The sequence below is a fragment of the Triticum dicoccoides genome, chromosome 3A, assembly GCF_002162155.2.
Source record: "Triticum dicoccoides isolate Atlit2015 ecotype Zavitan chromosome 3A, WEW_v2.0, whole genome shotgun sequence".
NCBI lineage: Eukaryota > Viridiplantae > Streptophyta > Magnoliopsida > Poales > Poaceae > Triticum > Triticum dicoccoides.
The window spans coordinates 363049372-363064304 of record NC_041384.1 but is presented as its reverse complement, the minus strand read 5'-3'; the positions used below and the strand labels follow the sequence as shown (position 1 = coordinate 363064304).

At 52.5% G+C, this 14933-nt stretch overlaps 1 protein-coding gene across 2 annotated transcripts in view; it reads left to right on the top strand.

Annotated features, from left to right (window-relative positions):
- The window catches only part of LOC119268194, a 24996-nt gene extending 14550 nt beyond the window's left edge, over positions 1-10446 (top strand). The window contains exon 6 of one of the 2 annotated variants that reach the window (XM_037549773.1): positions 9736-10446. In XM_037549773.1, coding sequence (XP_037405670.1) covers positions 9736-9838 — 103 coding nt within the window. In that variant the 3' untranslated portion in view covers positions 9839-10446. Of the gene's footprint in view, positions 1-6505; positions 6846-9735 lie in introns of those variants that run through there. The other variant, XM_037549772.1, reaches the window with a different exon arrangement.
- Positions 10447-14933: the final 4487 nt, after the last annotated feature.

Here is a 14933-nt window from a genome sequence, read left to right as displayed (position 1 = left end):
CCACGTGGCGGCGGTGGCGGATCCGGACGCGTCCGACTCGTCCGGACGTGTCCGGCGGCGGCGGAGATCCGATTTTTAGGGTTTGGGAGACGGGATCCGCGAATTTGGAGGAGGGGGTCTTTATATAGAGGTAGAGGGAGTTAGGAGAGTCCAAATGAGGTGCGGTTTTCGGCCACGCGATCGTGATCGAACACTCTAGATGATGGAGAGGGTTTTGGTGGGTTTTGGGCCAACATGGAGGGGTGTTGGGCTGCAACACACACGAGGCCTTTTCGGTCCCTCGGTTAACCGTTGGAGTATCAAACGAAGTCCAAATGGTACGAAACTTGACAGGCGGTCTACGGTAGTAAACCAAGGCCGCTTGGCAAGTCTCGGTCCAATCCGGAAATGTTTAATCCCCACACATGAAAGAAAGGTAGAAATGACCACCGGAGGAGAACGAAACGCCGGAGTGCAAAACGGACAACGGGGAAAATGCTCGAATGCATGAGATGAACACGTATGTAAATGCAATGCACATGATGACATGATATGAGATGCATGACAACGATAACAACACACGGAGACAAAGACCCGAACCCGAGAAAATAAAATAACTTAAGGCCGGAAACGGCAAGAGTTGGATTACATATTGGGTAAATCATATCCGGGGTGTTACACTCCGCCTCCTCTCGAAGAGCGCGTTTGCGCTCCAAGCGCCTCCACAGCTCCACGACCTCGCCATCGAGGCGCAGGACGGTGCTGTTCAGAGCCCTGCGAAGCTTGCCCACCAGCGATTATTGCCATTAATCAACCTTTTGGCTTCACCATGCAAACCCAAGCGATGTACCGTCGCATCACTAAGTGATGGGTTTTAATACCAAAGACATCATGACGCTTTGCGCTCCACGCGATGATTGAAGCGGCGCTGCATCGATTTGACGGTGCATGGAGGCATGTGCGTCTCAAATCCGAAGCGCAGCGCGCAAAGGATTCGATTCTTGCGCCCCTCAAGACTTTGGTGGCCCCTGTCACTTCGCCCACGCGCAGAGCAGGCCCATCCCTACAGGGGATTCCCCGAGCGGTCAATTCGGCACTACTATACGAAGAGCCGTCCCTCGCCATGTGTCTCGGTCACATACTGACGGGACCTAGCCATGGCTATGAGGAAAACGCACGGCAGGCCCAAGCCTGGGGCTACTATCGGTGTCATGGATACTTGGTACCCGGAGACCTTCCAGCGCTAGGGGGACAGTGGCCTCCTCGCCAGGAGGTCACCAAGATACCAGCATGGCAGGGCTTGCTCAAAGCCCCTCTCTGCCCCCCCTCCCCAAAACGCCAGAGGCGTAGGCTCCTGCAAAGGAATCTCCTCGGGAACAAGCGTCCGATCCACCACGGGCAAAGCCCGGCCCGACACCGGGACAACCCCTCGACGCTGCAGTAGCCTGGCCCACCGGCCGCGTAGGCCGCAGACCTTTATTGTCGCGTGGCACGCTAAGGGCATCCGCCCTGTAAGCGGTCATGACGCATCGCGCGCCCGACTCCTTTACCACAGAGAAGGCACCTGTTACGGTGCGTGGCATGTTAATAGGGGGTAGTTACGCTTAGCGGCAGCGATGGGACATGCGTTTATTCCCGGAGCCAGAAAGAGAAGACACTTGCCCCCGTATTTAATGCGGTAGGTAGGTGCCAGACGCCATGGTGTACGTCTAGGTGCACCGTTCTTAGAGCATCTCCAGCCGCCCCCCAGGGCGCCTTTTTTTACCGTCGGCGTCGAAAAAATGGCCCAGCCGCGCCCCCAAATCCTCGTTTTTAGCCGGTTTGGGCTGAAATTACAACCAGCGAACCCAAGCGGAACCCAGTGCACCGGGGGGCACTGGCTGAAGCGAAAAGACGCGTGGGCCCGCGCTGTCGGCGACACCGGCCTTTTCCCGCCGTTTTCCCTTTCCCTCCATTTTCCCATTACCGACCCCCTTCTTCCCCGCCGCTCACGCCATTCTCCCTAGATCCACTCGCCATGTCGCCGAAGAAGTATGCGCCCCCTCGCCTAGCCACCGATTCTGTCCAAGCCAAAGCAGAGAAAGCCGAGGGCGCCGATGCCAAGGCCCCCGGGCTTGTCGAACGCCCAGTGGAAGGCCGACGTTGATCACCGGGCGGCGGTCACCACCGATCGGCGAAACAGGCTCGATATGAAGAAGGCCAGGGACGCGGCGCCGGAGTAGGAGGAGGCGTCTCGCGTGGGGATGGCCAACCTTCCACCTCAAGGCCGGCCAGTGCACAGAAGGCGCGTGGGGGAGCCAGCAGAGCGTCACGTCGCCGGCCAACTTCTCGCCTCCACTGTGGGGGTACGCGCCCTTGCCTGGGTACATCGACGGCGATACGCTTGGCGGCTTCAACCCCACGCGCGCGTCCCCCCGTCTTAACGTGTCCCCCCTGTCTTCAACCTCGACCCACGCACACGCACGCCCAGTAGAGCTACTCGCCGCCGATGTACTCAGGCTCGCCTGCGTCGACTATGCGCCGTGGGGCCTTACCCTTCGCACATGGCTCGGCGCCGCAGTTCAGCAGCACAGACGCCGACATGGACGAGATCATCACGAATGGCTCAGTCGCCCCCGCTTCGTGCCTCGGGTTCCGCACGCAAGACAAAACGCTAGATACCGCCATCGACATGGAGGACGTCAAGCACGACGATGCCGAGGAGGAGGTGTAGGAGGAAGAGCCGGCGAAGCCAGCGGCCAAAGGGAGATAGAAGAAGCGGCCGTCCAATGCCAGGCGGGGGAGCCTCGCGTCAAGTGGACGCCAAAGGAAGACAAGTGCCTCGCCGAAGCATGGAAGACTGTCAGCATCGACCTGATAACCGGCGCGAATCAGAATTCCGACACCTACTAGAGAAGGATCAAGACAGTGTTCGACAAGCGCAAGTTGGTCGACCCCGATTTCGCCAACATCCATATGGATCGCGGCGAGAAGGCCACGGCGAACCATTGGGCGACCATCCAACAGGCTTGCAACAAGTGGCATGGGATTCAAGAGGAGGTCATGGCTCGCCCGAAAAGCGGCACCAACTTTGAGCGTCTGGTATGTCCATCGCTCGCCGGCCCAGCTCTTCGCCGTGTTTTTTGCCGACACTTGTTCTTTGACTGTGCAGATGGTTCGGATGTTCGACACGTTTCGCCAGGACAACAACGACAAAGAGTTCAAGTTCCTTCATGTCTTCACCAGGATCGAGTTGTGCGAGAAATGGACAGAGTGCCGGCTCGCTCTCGCCAAGGCCAAGGACGATGTCTACAACCCGGACGCGCCTGCCTCGGCGGCAGCAGAAGGGCGTCTTGATGGCAACAAAAGGGCCAAGGCGGCGAGGGACGCGGCACCCGCTGTCGAACGACTGCAATCATTGATAGAACAGTGCATCGCTGACGCCAAGAGCAACGCCGCCAAGAGGGAGGAGAAATCCGAGGCGAGGTGGTCGGCGTTGATGACGAAGCAGGACGTCAAGCTCGACCTTGCCGTGAAGAAGAGGAACACCGACCTGGCGTTCCTGATGGGAGCAAACATGTCGACGATGGACGAGCAGGTGAAGGCGTGGTACCTGGCGGAGCGCGGCCTCATCTTGAACCAGATGCCGGGACCGGCGGCGACCACTGCCCCTACGCCCCAAGGCCACGACCACGCCTACGCCTACGCCAACGCCGAGCACTGAAGCTGTGCCCACAACGCCAATGCCGACGCCGACCTCTCCCAGCCCTACGGCAGAGGAGCCAGCAGTTTGAGTTCCATGTCTATGGTTCCCCCCTTTTGATCGCCGGACTTTGGCTATGTTCGATCGCCGACCTGTGGCATGTTGATCGCCGAACTTGTGTCGTTTTTTGGTGGCGGCAAAGTAAACTTTGAATTTTTGTGCGTTTGGGGGCCGAAACTTGGGGGCGCGGCTGGAAACTTGATTCCCCCAGGCCGAAAAAACCGCCGGCGCAAACGCCCAAAGCCCTTCGCCGGGTGTGCCGAGGGGCCAAACGGCTGGACATGCTCTTAGCAACTGTGGTGACCCTTATATACCCTATAAAAGAAGGTCCAGGCTACCGTATAAAGGGACACCTTTTTAGGTAATTAGACATAAGCTTAGAATCTGCTTTTTCCTTCCCGGAACAAGTAGCACCACTCCACAACTTTGTGACCTCCATCCACCAAAGAAACCAAACAAGTAGGAGTAGGGTTTTACGCATCATGCGGACCTAACCTTGGTAAACTGCAGTGTCTCCGATCATCTCATGTAGTATCCGTGTCTGCCATGCCACCCTCGAACCAAGCAAAAGGGGCGTCTCCTGCCCCTGGTGTCGCGTGCCCTCGAGCACGGCCCTGACATAGACCACCTGAAAGGAATGCATATTAATTGATTTGTTTCTTTACCAACGTGTCACTCATGATTGGTATGTCTGAATAATGGCAAGTATGTGTCTAGTTCTTGTTGGACTTCATATGTTAAAATTGTTGAGACGTATATATCGCATGTGTATTTCTTGTACAACAAGCCCTCCTCCTTTCTTGTATTGTTGAGGACGTGGCTCCCTTTGTACCTATATATATATATATATATATATATATATATATATATATATATATATATATATATATATAGACACACACGCGCGCGCGTGCATATGCACCCGATCAATATATCGTGAGTTGCACCAATCCTCTACGGTATCAGCCTAACTTGGTCCTCCCTCGCGTGTCGCTGTAGCCCTAGCTGCCGCCGCGCCCTAACCCTACCTCCTGCCGCTGCTGCCCTAGCTGCCGCCGCGCCTCCCCCTGTTGCGCCGCCGCCCTAGTCGCTGCAGCCGCCGCACTCCCAATCCCCCAGCCACGTCGCTCTTTCACCTAGCCGCCGCACTCCCGATCCCCAGCCGCGCTGCTCCCTCCTACCCTAAAACCCTAGCCAACACCCGCACCACCCCGAGCTCCTCCTCCACCGTTGCCATGTCTCACTCGAGTCTCTCTCACCGCAGCAACCCGTTCGCCTCCTCCTCTGATGTCGGCTCTCTCCCAAACCCGGCGTACATCCGCGATGTTCCGATCTTTGATCGCGTCCCGATCAAGCTTTCTCACACGGAGGCCAACTTCTATGCCTGGAAAACCTATTTTAACCTCCTCTTCCGTGAGTACAATCTCCGTGATCACATCGACGGCACCACCGACTTCCTCGCCATGCGTCGCGATGAGGATTGGATGGCGGTTGATGCCACCATCATCCGGTGGCTCTTCCTCACCGTGTCCAAGGACATCTTTCACACCGTTGTTCGCGACGGTGATGATGCCTACACAGTGTGGACGAAGATCATCGGCCGCTTCACCAACAACAAGCTCCAACGGATCGTCTTCTTGCAGCAGGAGTTTTTTGGTTGTCACCAAAACGATTCCTCCATTGATGCCTACTGCATGCGCCTCAAGACCCTCTCCGACGAGCTCAACGACGTCGGCTTCAAGGTTGGGGACGAGCTCCTCCTCTCCACCCTCACCGCCGGTCTCAATGAGGATCTCGGTAACGCCGCCTCCAATCTTACTCTTATGGCTAACCGTACTTATGAACGGGCGGTGGCCTATCTTCGCCTTGAGGAGCGTCGCCTGAAGAATCTGCGGGCTCGCGCGGTCGCCCTCGCTGCTAGCTACTCCCCCGGTGGGTCTTCATCAGCACCTCCCGCCGATGGCCACGGCGCCCCGCTGCCTCAGCATCCTCGCCCGCCGGTGCCTCTAGCACCCGCTGGTGCGGGTGGCTATGGCGCCCCCTACGGCGCCTTCCCGCCTCGGCCTCAGGCGCCTGCCCCGCCACCTCCACAGCAGCAACAACACTAGGGTGACCGGCGCGGCTGTGGTGGCCGCTCCAACAACGGCAGTGGTCAGCAGCGCGGTGGTGGCCAGCAGCTCCCTTCGCCGCCTTGGGGTACCGGCCACAATCCCTGGACCGGGGTTGTGCATGCTTACACGATGCCGGTTCCTCGCGCTCCACTCCCGGGTCTTCTCGGGGCTCAGCCGGCGACGCATCAGGCCTTCTACGCGGCCCCTCAGCTCGGCGTGGCTACACCGCCGCCTCCCCCTACCCCGCACCGTTCAGCTATGGCGGGCCGAACCCTAGTGGGGGGTGATGGGCTTTACTGGCTACCCCACGCCACCGGTCTCCTACGACCCGACACTGCTGTCGGCGCTGTAGTACACGCCTCAGCCCGGTTCCTACACCAGTGGTGGCGACTGGTTCATGGACACCGGTGCATCATCTCATATGGCAGCCTACCCGGGTAGCCCTTCCTCCGCGTCTCCCGTTCACACTTCTTCTCGTATCATCGTCGGTAACGGCGCTGGTCTTCCCATTACTCATGTCGGTTCTACTCCTTTTCCTTCTACGTCTAGGCCATTGTCTCTTAATAATGTGCTCGTGTCTCCTCAACTTATTCAAAATTTAGTCTCTGTTCGTAATCTGTCCCGTGATAATTTTGTAATTGTCGAATTTGACGAAGTTGGTTTTTTTGTTAAGGACGCCTGTACCTGGATGGTTCTTCACCGATGTGACAGTCCCGGCGACATGTACCGCGTCCAGCCTTCATCATCTTCGCGTGCTGGACCCCTCGCTCTTTCCGCCGACGTTGATCTTTGGCACGCCCGTCTCGGTCATCCTAGCTCCACCGCACTTTGTCAAATAGTCAAGGGTTTTTCTTTTTCATGTAATAAAGCGGATGCTTATTCTTGTCAAGCATGCCGCATGGGCAAACATGTTAAGACTCCCGTTTAGTTCTTCGACAGTTGCATCTTATCCTTTTGAATTGATTCATAGCGATGTATGGACGTCACCTATCACGAGTAACTCTGGTTTTTTATATTATCTTGTTATTCTCGATGACTACTCTCACTTTGTGTGGACTTTTCTGCTTCGTAGGAAATCCGACGTTCCCGCCACTCTCATCGCCTTTTATTCCTACGTGTCTACACAATTTGGTCGTCCCATCCATGCTCTTCAAACTGACAACGGGAAGGAATTTGATAACATCACCATCCGTACACTTCTCTCCAACCACGGCATTATCTTCCGGCTAACATGTCCGTACACCTCCCAACAAAATGGCCGGGCTGAACGAGTTCTTCACACTCTCAATGATTGTGTCTGCACTCTTCTGTTTCACGCCTACATGCCACCCCGGTTTTGGCCTGATGGCCTTGCCACCGCCACACTTCTTGTTAACCTTCATCCTTGTCGTGTCCGTTGGAATTATACCCCTCATCATCTTCTCTTTGTTTTCTCCTCCGTCCTATGATGGTCTCCGCATTTTCGGATGTCTTTGTTATCCTAGTGTAGCAGCCACAGCTCCTCATAAACTTGCTCCTCGATCCTTGCCTTGTGTCTTCCTTGGTTACCCAGCTAACACTAAAGGCTACCGATGTTATGATCCGGTGTCTCACCGTGTCATCACCTCTCGGCATGTTTACTTCGACGAGCGTTGTTTTCCTTTTGCACAGGAACAGTTGGTGGCGCCACCCGCAGGAGATGATCCCGCCTTGCCTGGCCCTTCTCACCGATGTGCTGCACCGGGACCTCTCCCTTTGGTCCCCGCACCGCCGGCCTTGCCAGCCCCCTTGTTGGCTTCGTTGGTTTCGCCGGCCTCCTCGCCGGCCACGCTGGCCTCGCCGGTCTTGCCAGGCTCGCCGGCCTCTTCTTCACCAGCATCTTCGCCGGGGCAGACGCCCAGCCCGCCACCTTCTGGCGTGGTAGCGCCTGGCGCGCCCCGGCTCCTGCAGCTCCACCGGCCGCTGTCATATAGCCCGCCGACCCCGCTACCCGTGCACGCATGGGCATTCATCGGCCGAGTCTCCGCTACTCCGCTGATGAGTACGCTTGTCCAGCCTCCACGGTGCCTCTGTCGCCTCTTCCGACCTTCGCTCGTATGGCTCTTCTTGACCCGCTTTGGTACGCAGCGATGAAGGAGGAATTTGAGGCCCTGCAGCGCAATGCGACTTGGCAGCTTGTCCCACGTCCCCGGCACGTCAACATCATTACCGGGAAGTGGGTGTTCAAGCACAAGTTTCATCCCGATGGCACACTCGACCGCTATAAAGCACGTTGGGTGGTCCTAGGCTTCCGACAGCGTGCTGGTGTTGACTTCATGGATACATTCGCCCTGGTTGTCAAACCTGGGACGATTCACACTGTCCTTCAGCTTGCGGTATCTTGTGCGTGGCCGGTGCACCAAATGGACGTCTCCAACGCCTTCCTCCATGGTCACCTCGAGGAGCACGTGTATTGCCAGCAGCCTACGGGGTTCGTCGACGACACTCACCCAGAGCATGTTTGCCTGCTTTCCCGCTCCTCGTACGGGCTCAAGCAGGCTCCCCGCGCCTGGTACCAGCGCATCGCAGCGTTTCTTCATCAGCTTGGCTTCCACTCCACACGCTCCGATGCTTCGTTGTTCATTTACCGCCATGGTGATGCTACCGCCTACCTGCTGCTTTATGTCGACGATATCATCATGACAACTTGCTCTAGTGCTCTTCTTCGACAGCTTACCGACCGTCTTCGCGCCGAGTTTGCCATTAAGGACTTAGGTCCTCTGCACTACTTCCTCGGGATCGAGGTTGTTCGACATGCGGATGGCTTCTTTATTCATTAGCGGAAGTATGCTCATGAGCTTCTTGATCGCGCTGGGATGCTTAATTGCAAACCCGCGTCCACGCCTGTCGACACGAAGGCCAAGCTCTCTGCCACCGACAGCTCTCCTGCTCCGGATGCTTCGTTTTATCGGTCTATTGTGGGAGTTCTTCAGTATCTCACTCTGACACGATCGGAGCTCCAGTATGCTGTCCAGCAGGTCTGCTTACACATGCATGCTCCTCGTGATGCTCACTGGACTGTGGTCAAGCGGATTCTCCGTTATATCTGCGGCACCATGGATCTCGGGTTGTCTCTTCATGCCTCTACCGCTCTGGACATCACCGCATACTCTGATGCTGACTGGGCCGGCTGCCTTGACACGCGACGTTCCACTTCGGGATATTGTGTTTACCTTGGACCGTCCTTGATCTCTTGGTCGTCCAAGCGGCAGCCCACTGTTTCTCACCCCAGTGATGAGGCAGAGTATCGAGTGGTGGCTAACATCGTTGCAGAGTGCTCGTGGCTTCGTCAGCTTCTTCATGAGCTCTCTTGTCCTGTCGACAAGGCCATGATTGTCTACTGTGACAACGTCTCCGCAGTTTACCTCTCCGCCAACCCGGTTCATCATCGCCGCACCAAACATATTGAGCTTGACATTCACTTTGTTCGGAAACAGGTGGCTCTTGGACATATCCGAGTTCTCCACGTCCCTACTTCCCAACAGTTTGGGGACATCATGACCAAAGGGTTGCCTACGGCGTCCTTTGAGGATTTTCGATCCAGCCTTTGCGTCGGCCGTGGCGACGTTTCGCCTGCGGGGGGGTGTTGAGATGTATATATCGCATGTGTATTTCTTGTACAACAAGCCCTCCTCCTTCCTTGTATAGTTGAGGACGTGGCTCCCTTTTTACCTATATATGTGCATATGCACCCGATCAATATATCGTGAGTTGCACCAATCCTCTACAAAAATGAATCTGCCTGACCGCTAGTTCCCCGAGCGGTACAGTGCTAGAATGACACTGCTACCTTCGCATTTTTCTGCACTTTGTCAAGTTTCTATTACGGTATTCATATATGCAAGAACAATTCAATCTTATTTGGGTTTGTTTGGTTCTCTGCAGTCATCTGGGCATTAAGGAAGTACAGTTCGGAGGGTCAGAGTTTCAGAGCTGGAACGACAGCTTGAATACTGAAGAAGCTGGATACAGTGTCCAGAAGATCTAGAAAGCAGAGTCGTGCGATTGTAGAAGCAGCTACCATTTTGGTAACAGGGAGAATCCAACAACGATTTACTGGCTAAAATCACGCCTCACTTGATCTTGACGCACTAATCTTGCAATTGAAAAGGACGACGACCTCCCCACCATTGCTAAGCATGAAGGATGATGTCTATATTGTTGTGCAAACGACCTGTTTTGGTCTCCGCCTACAGGATACCAACAACTCAAGTTGGACAAGTGTAACATGTTGGCCTGTTCGTTGTGCTGAAACACGCAAGTTTCACTCGAGTTTCTCGGTCTGGATGAAATGTTACCAGTGGGATGATTGTTAAATATTGTGGCCTATTGTTGTCTATATTCTCTCTTCTAGAGTATATTTTAGTGATATCTTATAACTACTAGTTCGACTATGGGATGGACAAGCGGAAATCTGTTTACGGGCCCTGGCTCAGCTGTACCCTATATCACAACTATTCAACCATACGATGATTTGCGTGGTCACATGTATTAATGGTAGTATGACCACCGTATTGTTTGTATAGGGATGTGTATGGAGGAGCGTCGTGTCCATCGAAAGTTATAGATGAGAGTATGCATAAGGGTTTATACACATTTGGGCCTTCGCCGGAGGAGACCCTACTTCTGTGTGTGGTGTTTTTGCCTTTGCATGTAAGTTTACAAGAGAGATCAACCTTCAGCCTGGTGTCCTTCTCCCTGCTTATATAGAGTACTAGTGGACCCCTCATGCCAAATGACGCAGAGGCACGCTAAATCCATGTGCGCGATGAAAAAAATATCCATAGTTTAATCCTCTCTAATAGGTAGCATGTTGGATTGTTCTCTATAATGAGATGTATATACACATTTTAACTTGATAGCACAAAATACTTGCTACCATGTTCGCAGAGACCCACTTGAAATTGAGAGAATTCCTTATTTGGCACTTCCTTAAAATTTGGTTCCCTTTCTGATCCTACTAAAAAAAATCTTCCTATTCTAACACTCAAACTTCAGTTTGTTCCCTATATGACATTTCCATCAGTTTTGACCACTAACACCGTTAAATCCGACATGAAAAGTCCATTTTATCCTTGGTGTAGTTTGTGACCAAAATTGTGAACTGAAAGTCAAAAGCAATGGTGATGTGATCTGTTTTGTCTTGAATACACTACCAAATGAAACCAAATATTCTATTTAGCACATATTTAATTTTAGTTGGATAACTGGACAAAACCTCCCTTGTATTTTGATGATATATCCCCTGTACAGTTCATATATGCACAAATTATAATATACTTGGAGCAGATTCACATGTATGCAAACTAAAATTTTATAGAAACTTGGTCCAGGTTCACACATAGAGTTCACATATAGTCCAGGTTCACATCATGTCAAATACAACACATAAAGTTTCCAAAAGTCCAGGTTCACATAAAGTTTCCAATAGTCCAGGTCCAGGTCCTCTACACACATTCAGGTTGACATAGCATGTACAAAAGCCCAGGTCCACATATATATCACAAACAGCTCAAAAGTTTCCAAAATGAACCATGATATGGAAAGGGATCCAATGAGAATCACAAGCTAAGTCTCCTTTTGCTTCGTGTGCTCATTGCAGGGCTGGCAAGATTCATTTTTTTGCTTCATGTGCCCATTGCAGGGCTGTGATGTGGCACCATAGGAAGGTGTGGCAACTTATCAGCAACCTCTTTGCTTGTTCTTTTGGCATGTACCTTCACAATAACAGATGTTCTTGATCTACACATACACATTCATGGCAGCACATCATACATCACATATAGTAGCCCAGATTAACAATGGAACAATGCATAGTTAGAAACAACCATAGATTACCTTTTTGCTACACCGGATCCAGATTTACTCCCTTTCCCTTTTTCCTTAGTTGTTTTCACCAACATTTGGCTATAGTGAGAATAATGCAATTAGAATACAAAACCAAGCTTTCATCTATTCTACTACAAAATTCAGAACTAGTTCTTACCTTTTTGATGCTCTAGTAATTGAGTTATCATGTTTTCTCTTTTTCGTAGTTGTAGGTTCCAGGCTTTGGCTATGGTGAGAAGTTACTTAGAATTTGTAACGCCCTCAATGCGGCTATATCTCCCACGTGTCGAAGCACGACTTAGAGGCATAACCGCATTGAAAGCAATGTCGCAAGTGAGGTAATCTTCACACAACCCATGTAATAAAATAGGGGAAGAAGTTACATAGTTGGCTTACAATTGCCACTTCACACAATTACAAGAATAAAGCATTACATCATACAAATACAATCAAGGTCCGACTACGGAACCAAAATAAAAGAAGAACCCCAAATGCGACACGGTCCCCGATCGACCCCAACTGGGCTCCACTACTGATCAACTAGAACAAAACCACACAAAGGACAAAATCTTCATCGAGCTCCTCCTGAGCTTGGTTGCGTCATCTACACGGACTCATCGGCACCTGCAAGCTGGTTTTGGAAGTATCTGTGAGCCACGGGGACTCAGCAATCTCGCACCCTCGCGATCAAGACTATTTAAGCTTATGGATAAGGTAAAGGTATGAGGTGGAGCTGCAGCAAGCGACTAGCATATATGGTGGCTAAACATACGCAAATGAGAGCGAGAAGAGAAGGCAAAGCACGGTCGAACAACTATGATCAAGAAGTGATTCTAGAACAACCTACGTCAAGCATAACTCCAACACCGTGTTCACTTCCCGGACTCTGCCGGAAAGAGACCATCACGGTTACACACGCGGTTGATTCATTTTAATTAAGGTCAACTTCAGGTTTTCTACAACCGGACATTAACAAATTCCCATCTGCCCATAACTGCGGGCACGGTTTTCGAAAGTTCAAATCCCTGCAGGGGTGTCCCAACTTAGCCCATGACAAGCTCTCACGGTCAACGAAGGAATAGACCTCCACCCGAGACATTTCGATCAGACTCAGTATCCCGGTACAACAAGACATTTCGACAGGGTAAAACTAAACTAGCAACACCGCCCGAATGTGCCGACAAATCCCGATAGGAGCTGCACATATCTCTTACTCAGGGCACACTCAGATGAGCGCTCCATACAACTAAAACCAAACCTCGAGTTTCCCCGAGGGGGCGCTGCACAGGACTCTAGTTTGGACCAACACTCAGAGGAGCACTGGCCCGGGGGGGGGTAAAATAATGATGACCCTTGGGCCGGCCGACCCAAGGGAAAGAAAGGCTAGGTGGCGAATGGTAAAACCAATGTTGGGCATTGCTGGAAGAGCTTTACTTAAGGCGAACTATCAAGGGGTTCCCATAATAGCCCAACCGCGTAAGGGACGCAAAATCCGGGAACATAACACCGATATGACGGAAACTAGGGCGGCAAGAGTGGAACAAATCACCAGGCATAAGGCCGAGCCTTCCACCCTTTACCAAGTATATAGATGCATTAAGATAACATAGCAGTATAATGATATCCCAACAAGTGAATAAATGTTCCAACAAGGAACGGCCTCCAATCTTCACCTGCAACTGCAACGCTATAAGAGGGGCTGAGCAAAGCGGTAACATAGCCAATCAACGGTTTGCTAGGACAGGGTGGGTTAGAAGTTCAACATGGCAATTGGGAGGCTGACAAGCAAAAGGTAGGCATCGGAGCATTGGCATAGCAAAAGAGCGAGCAAACTAGCATGGCAAAGATAGTAGTGATTTCGAGGGTATGATCATCTTGCCTGAAATCCCGCAAGGAAGAAGAACGAGTCCATGAAGAAGACAAACGGACGTAGTCGAACGAATCCTCACAACACGACGTTACCGGAAACAACCCGAAGACGCAACACCGGAAAGAAGCAAACAACATAGTAAACAACCAACACAAGAACATGGCATGATGCACAATCAAGTATGATGCATGTCCGGTTTAATGAAGCATGGCATGGCAATATGCACAAACAATACTACAAATTAAGTGGAGCTCAATATGCAACGAGTTGCATATTGACGGAGCACCACATCAATTATTTAGTTCGATCTCGTTTATGTACCCAACAATATTAAACGTTGTTAAACACGGCAAGAGAGTGAAGCAAAGCAAAACTACCTATCTAGTCAAGTTTAAATGAGGCCGGGAACAACAAACAACAAATTCCGGTAAATCCCCATATGTATATTTTAGATTAGGTCCTGTTCTGCCCTAAACAGAATTTTAGGGTTTTTAAACATGCAAAGTAAGGCCACCATGATAAACTAGGCAAAATTCTACCCCAATTACATATAAAGTTTATTAAATTCGGAGTTACGGTTATTTAGTTATGAATTAAATCATTTTAGCATGGCATAGGAGCAATTTTAAACAAACATCATTTTAAACATTTTAAACATAGATGAAAGTTGGATATTATTAATCTACACAAAATTTTGAGCAAGTTTCATGTATAAAACATTTTAATTCGATGCACGGTTAGTGAGTTATTAAATGCATGAACTAGGGGGACTATTCTGCAAAACTGACAATCTCCTGGAAAAATAGGAAAATGCCAGGCGCTGAAAAAAAACATGGCATGGGCAGAAACAAGCTGGCCCATCAGGAGGAAAAAAACAGAGGTGGGGCGCTGGGTGCGGCTCACCCATGGGCTTCGGCCCAGCTGGAGGGGAAGCAGGCCGGCGCGGAGAGAGGGCAGGCCGAGGCGGGGGCGGCGCGCTGGTCCGGACTCGGGCGCTGGGCCTGGGAGGCCAAGGCGGCCCACGCGAGCGAGGGAGGCGGCCCAGGCAAGCGAGGGCGTCGTCCTCCTCGCGCCTGGCGCACGAACAGGAACAGGGGCGGCGGCGCCCTAGGTCAACGGCGGCGTAGCGGCGACTCCGGCAGGCGGGCACGGCGGGGAGACGTAGGGACGACCGGATCCGGTCTCTCCGGACCTATTCCGGCCAGATCCGGGGCCGGGCGGCCACGGGGTGGCGCCGGCGCAGCGAGGTGGAGGAGGGCACTCCGGCGAGGCGGCGGAGAAGTCCGGCGAGCGAAGGCGGCTGCCGGCGATGGCGGTGGCGGTGCCGGCGAAGGAGGCGGCCGGACGTGGACGCGCGCGAGGCTCGGGGAGCTCGCGGCGAGCG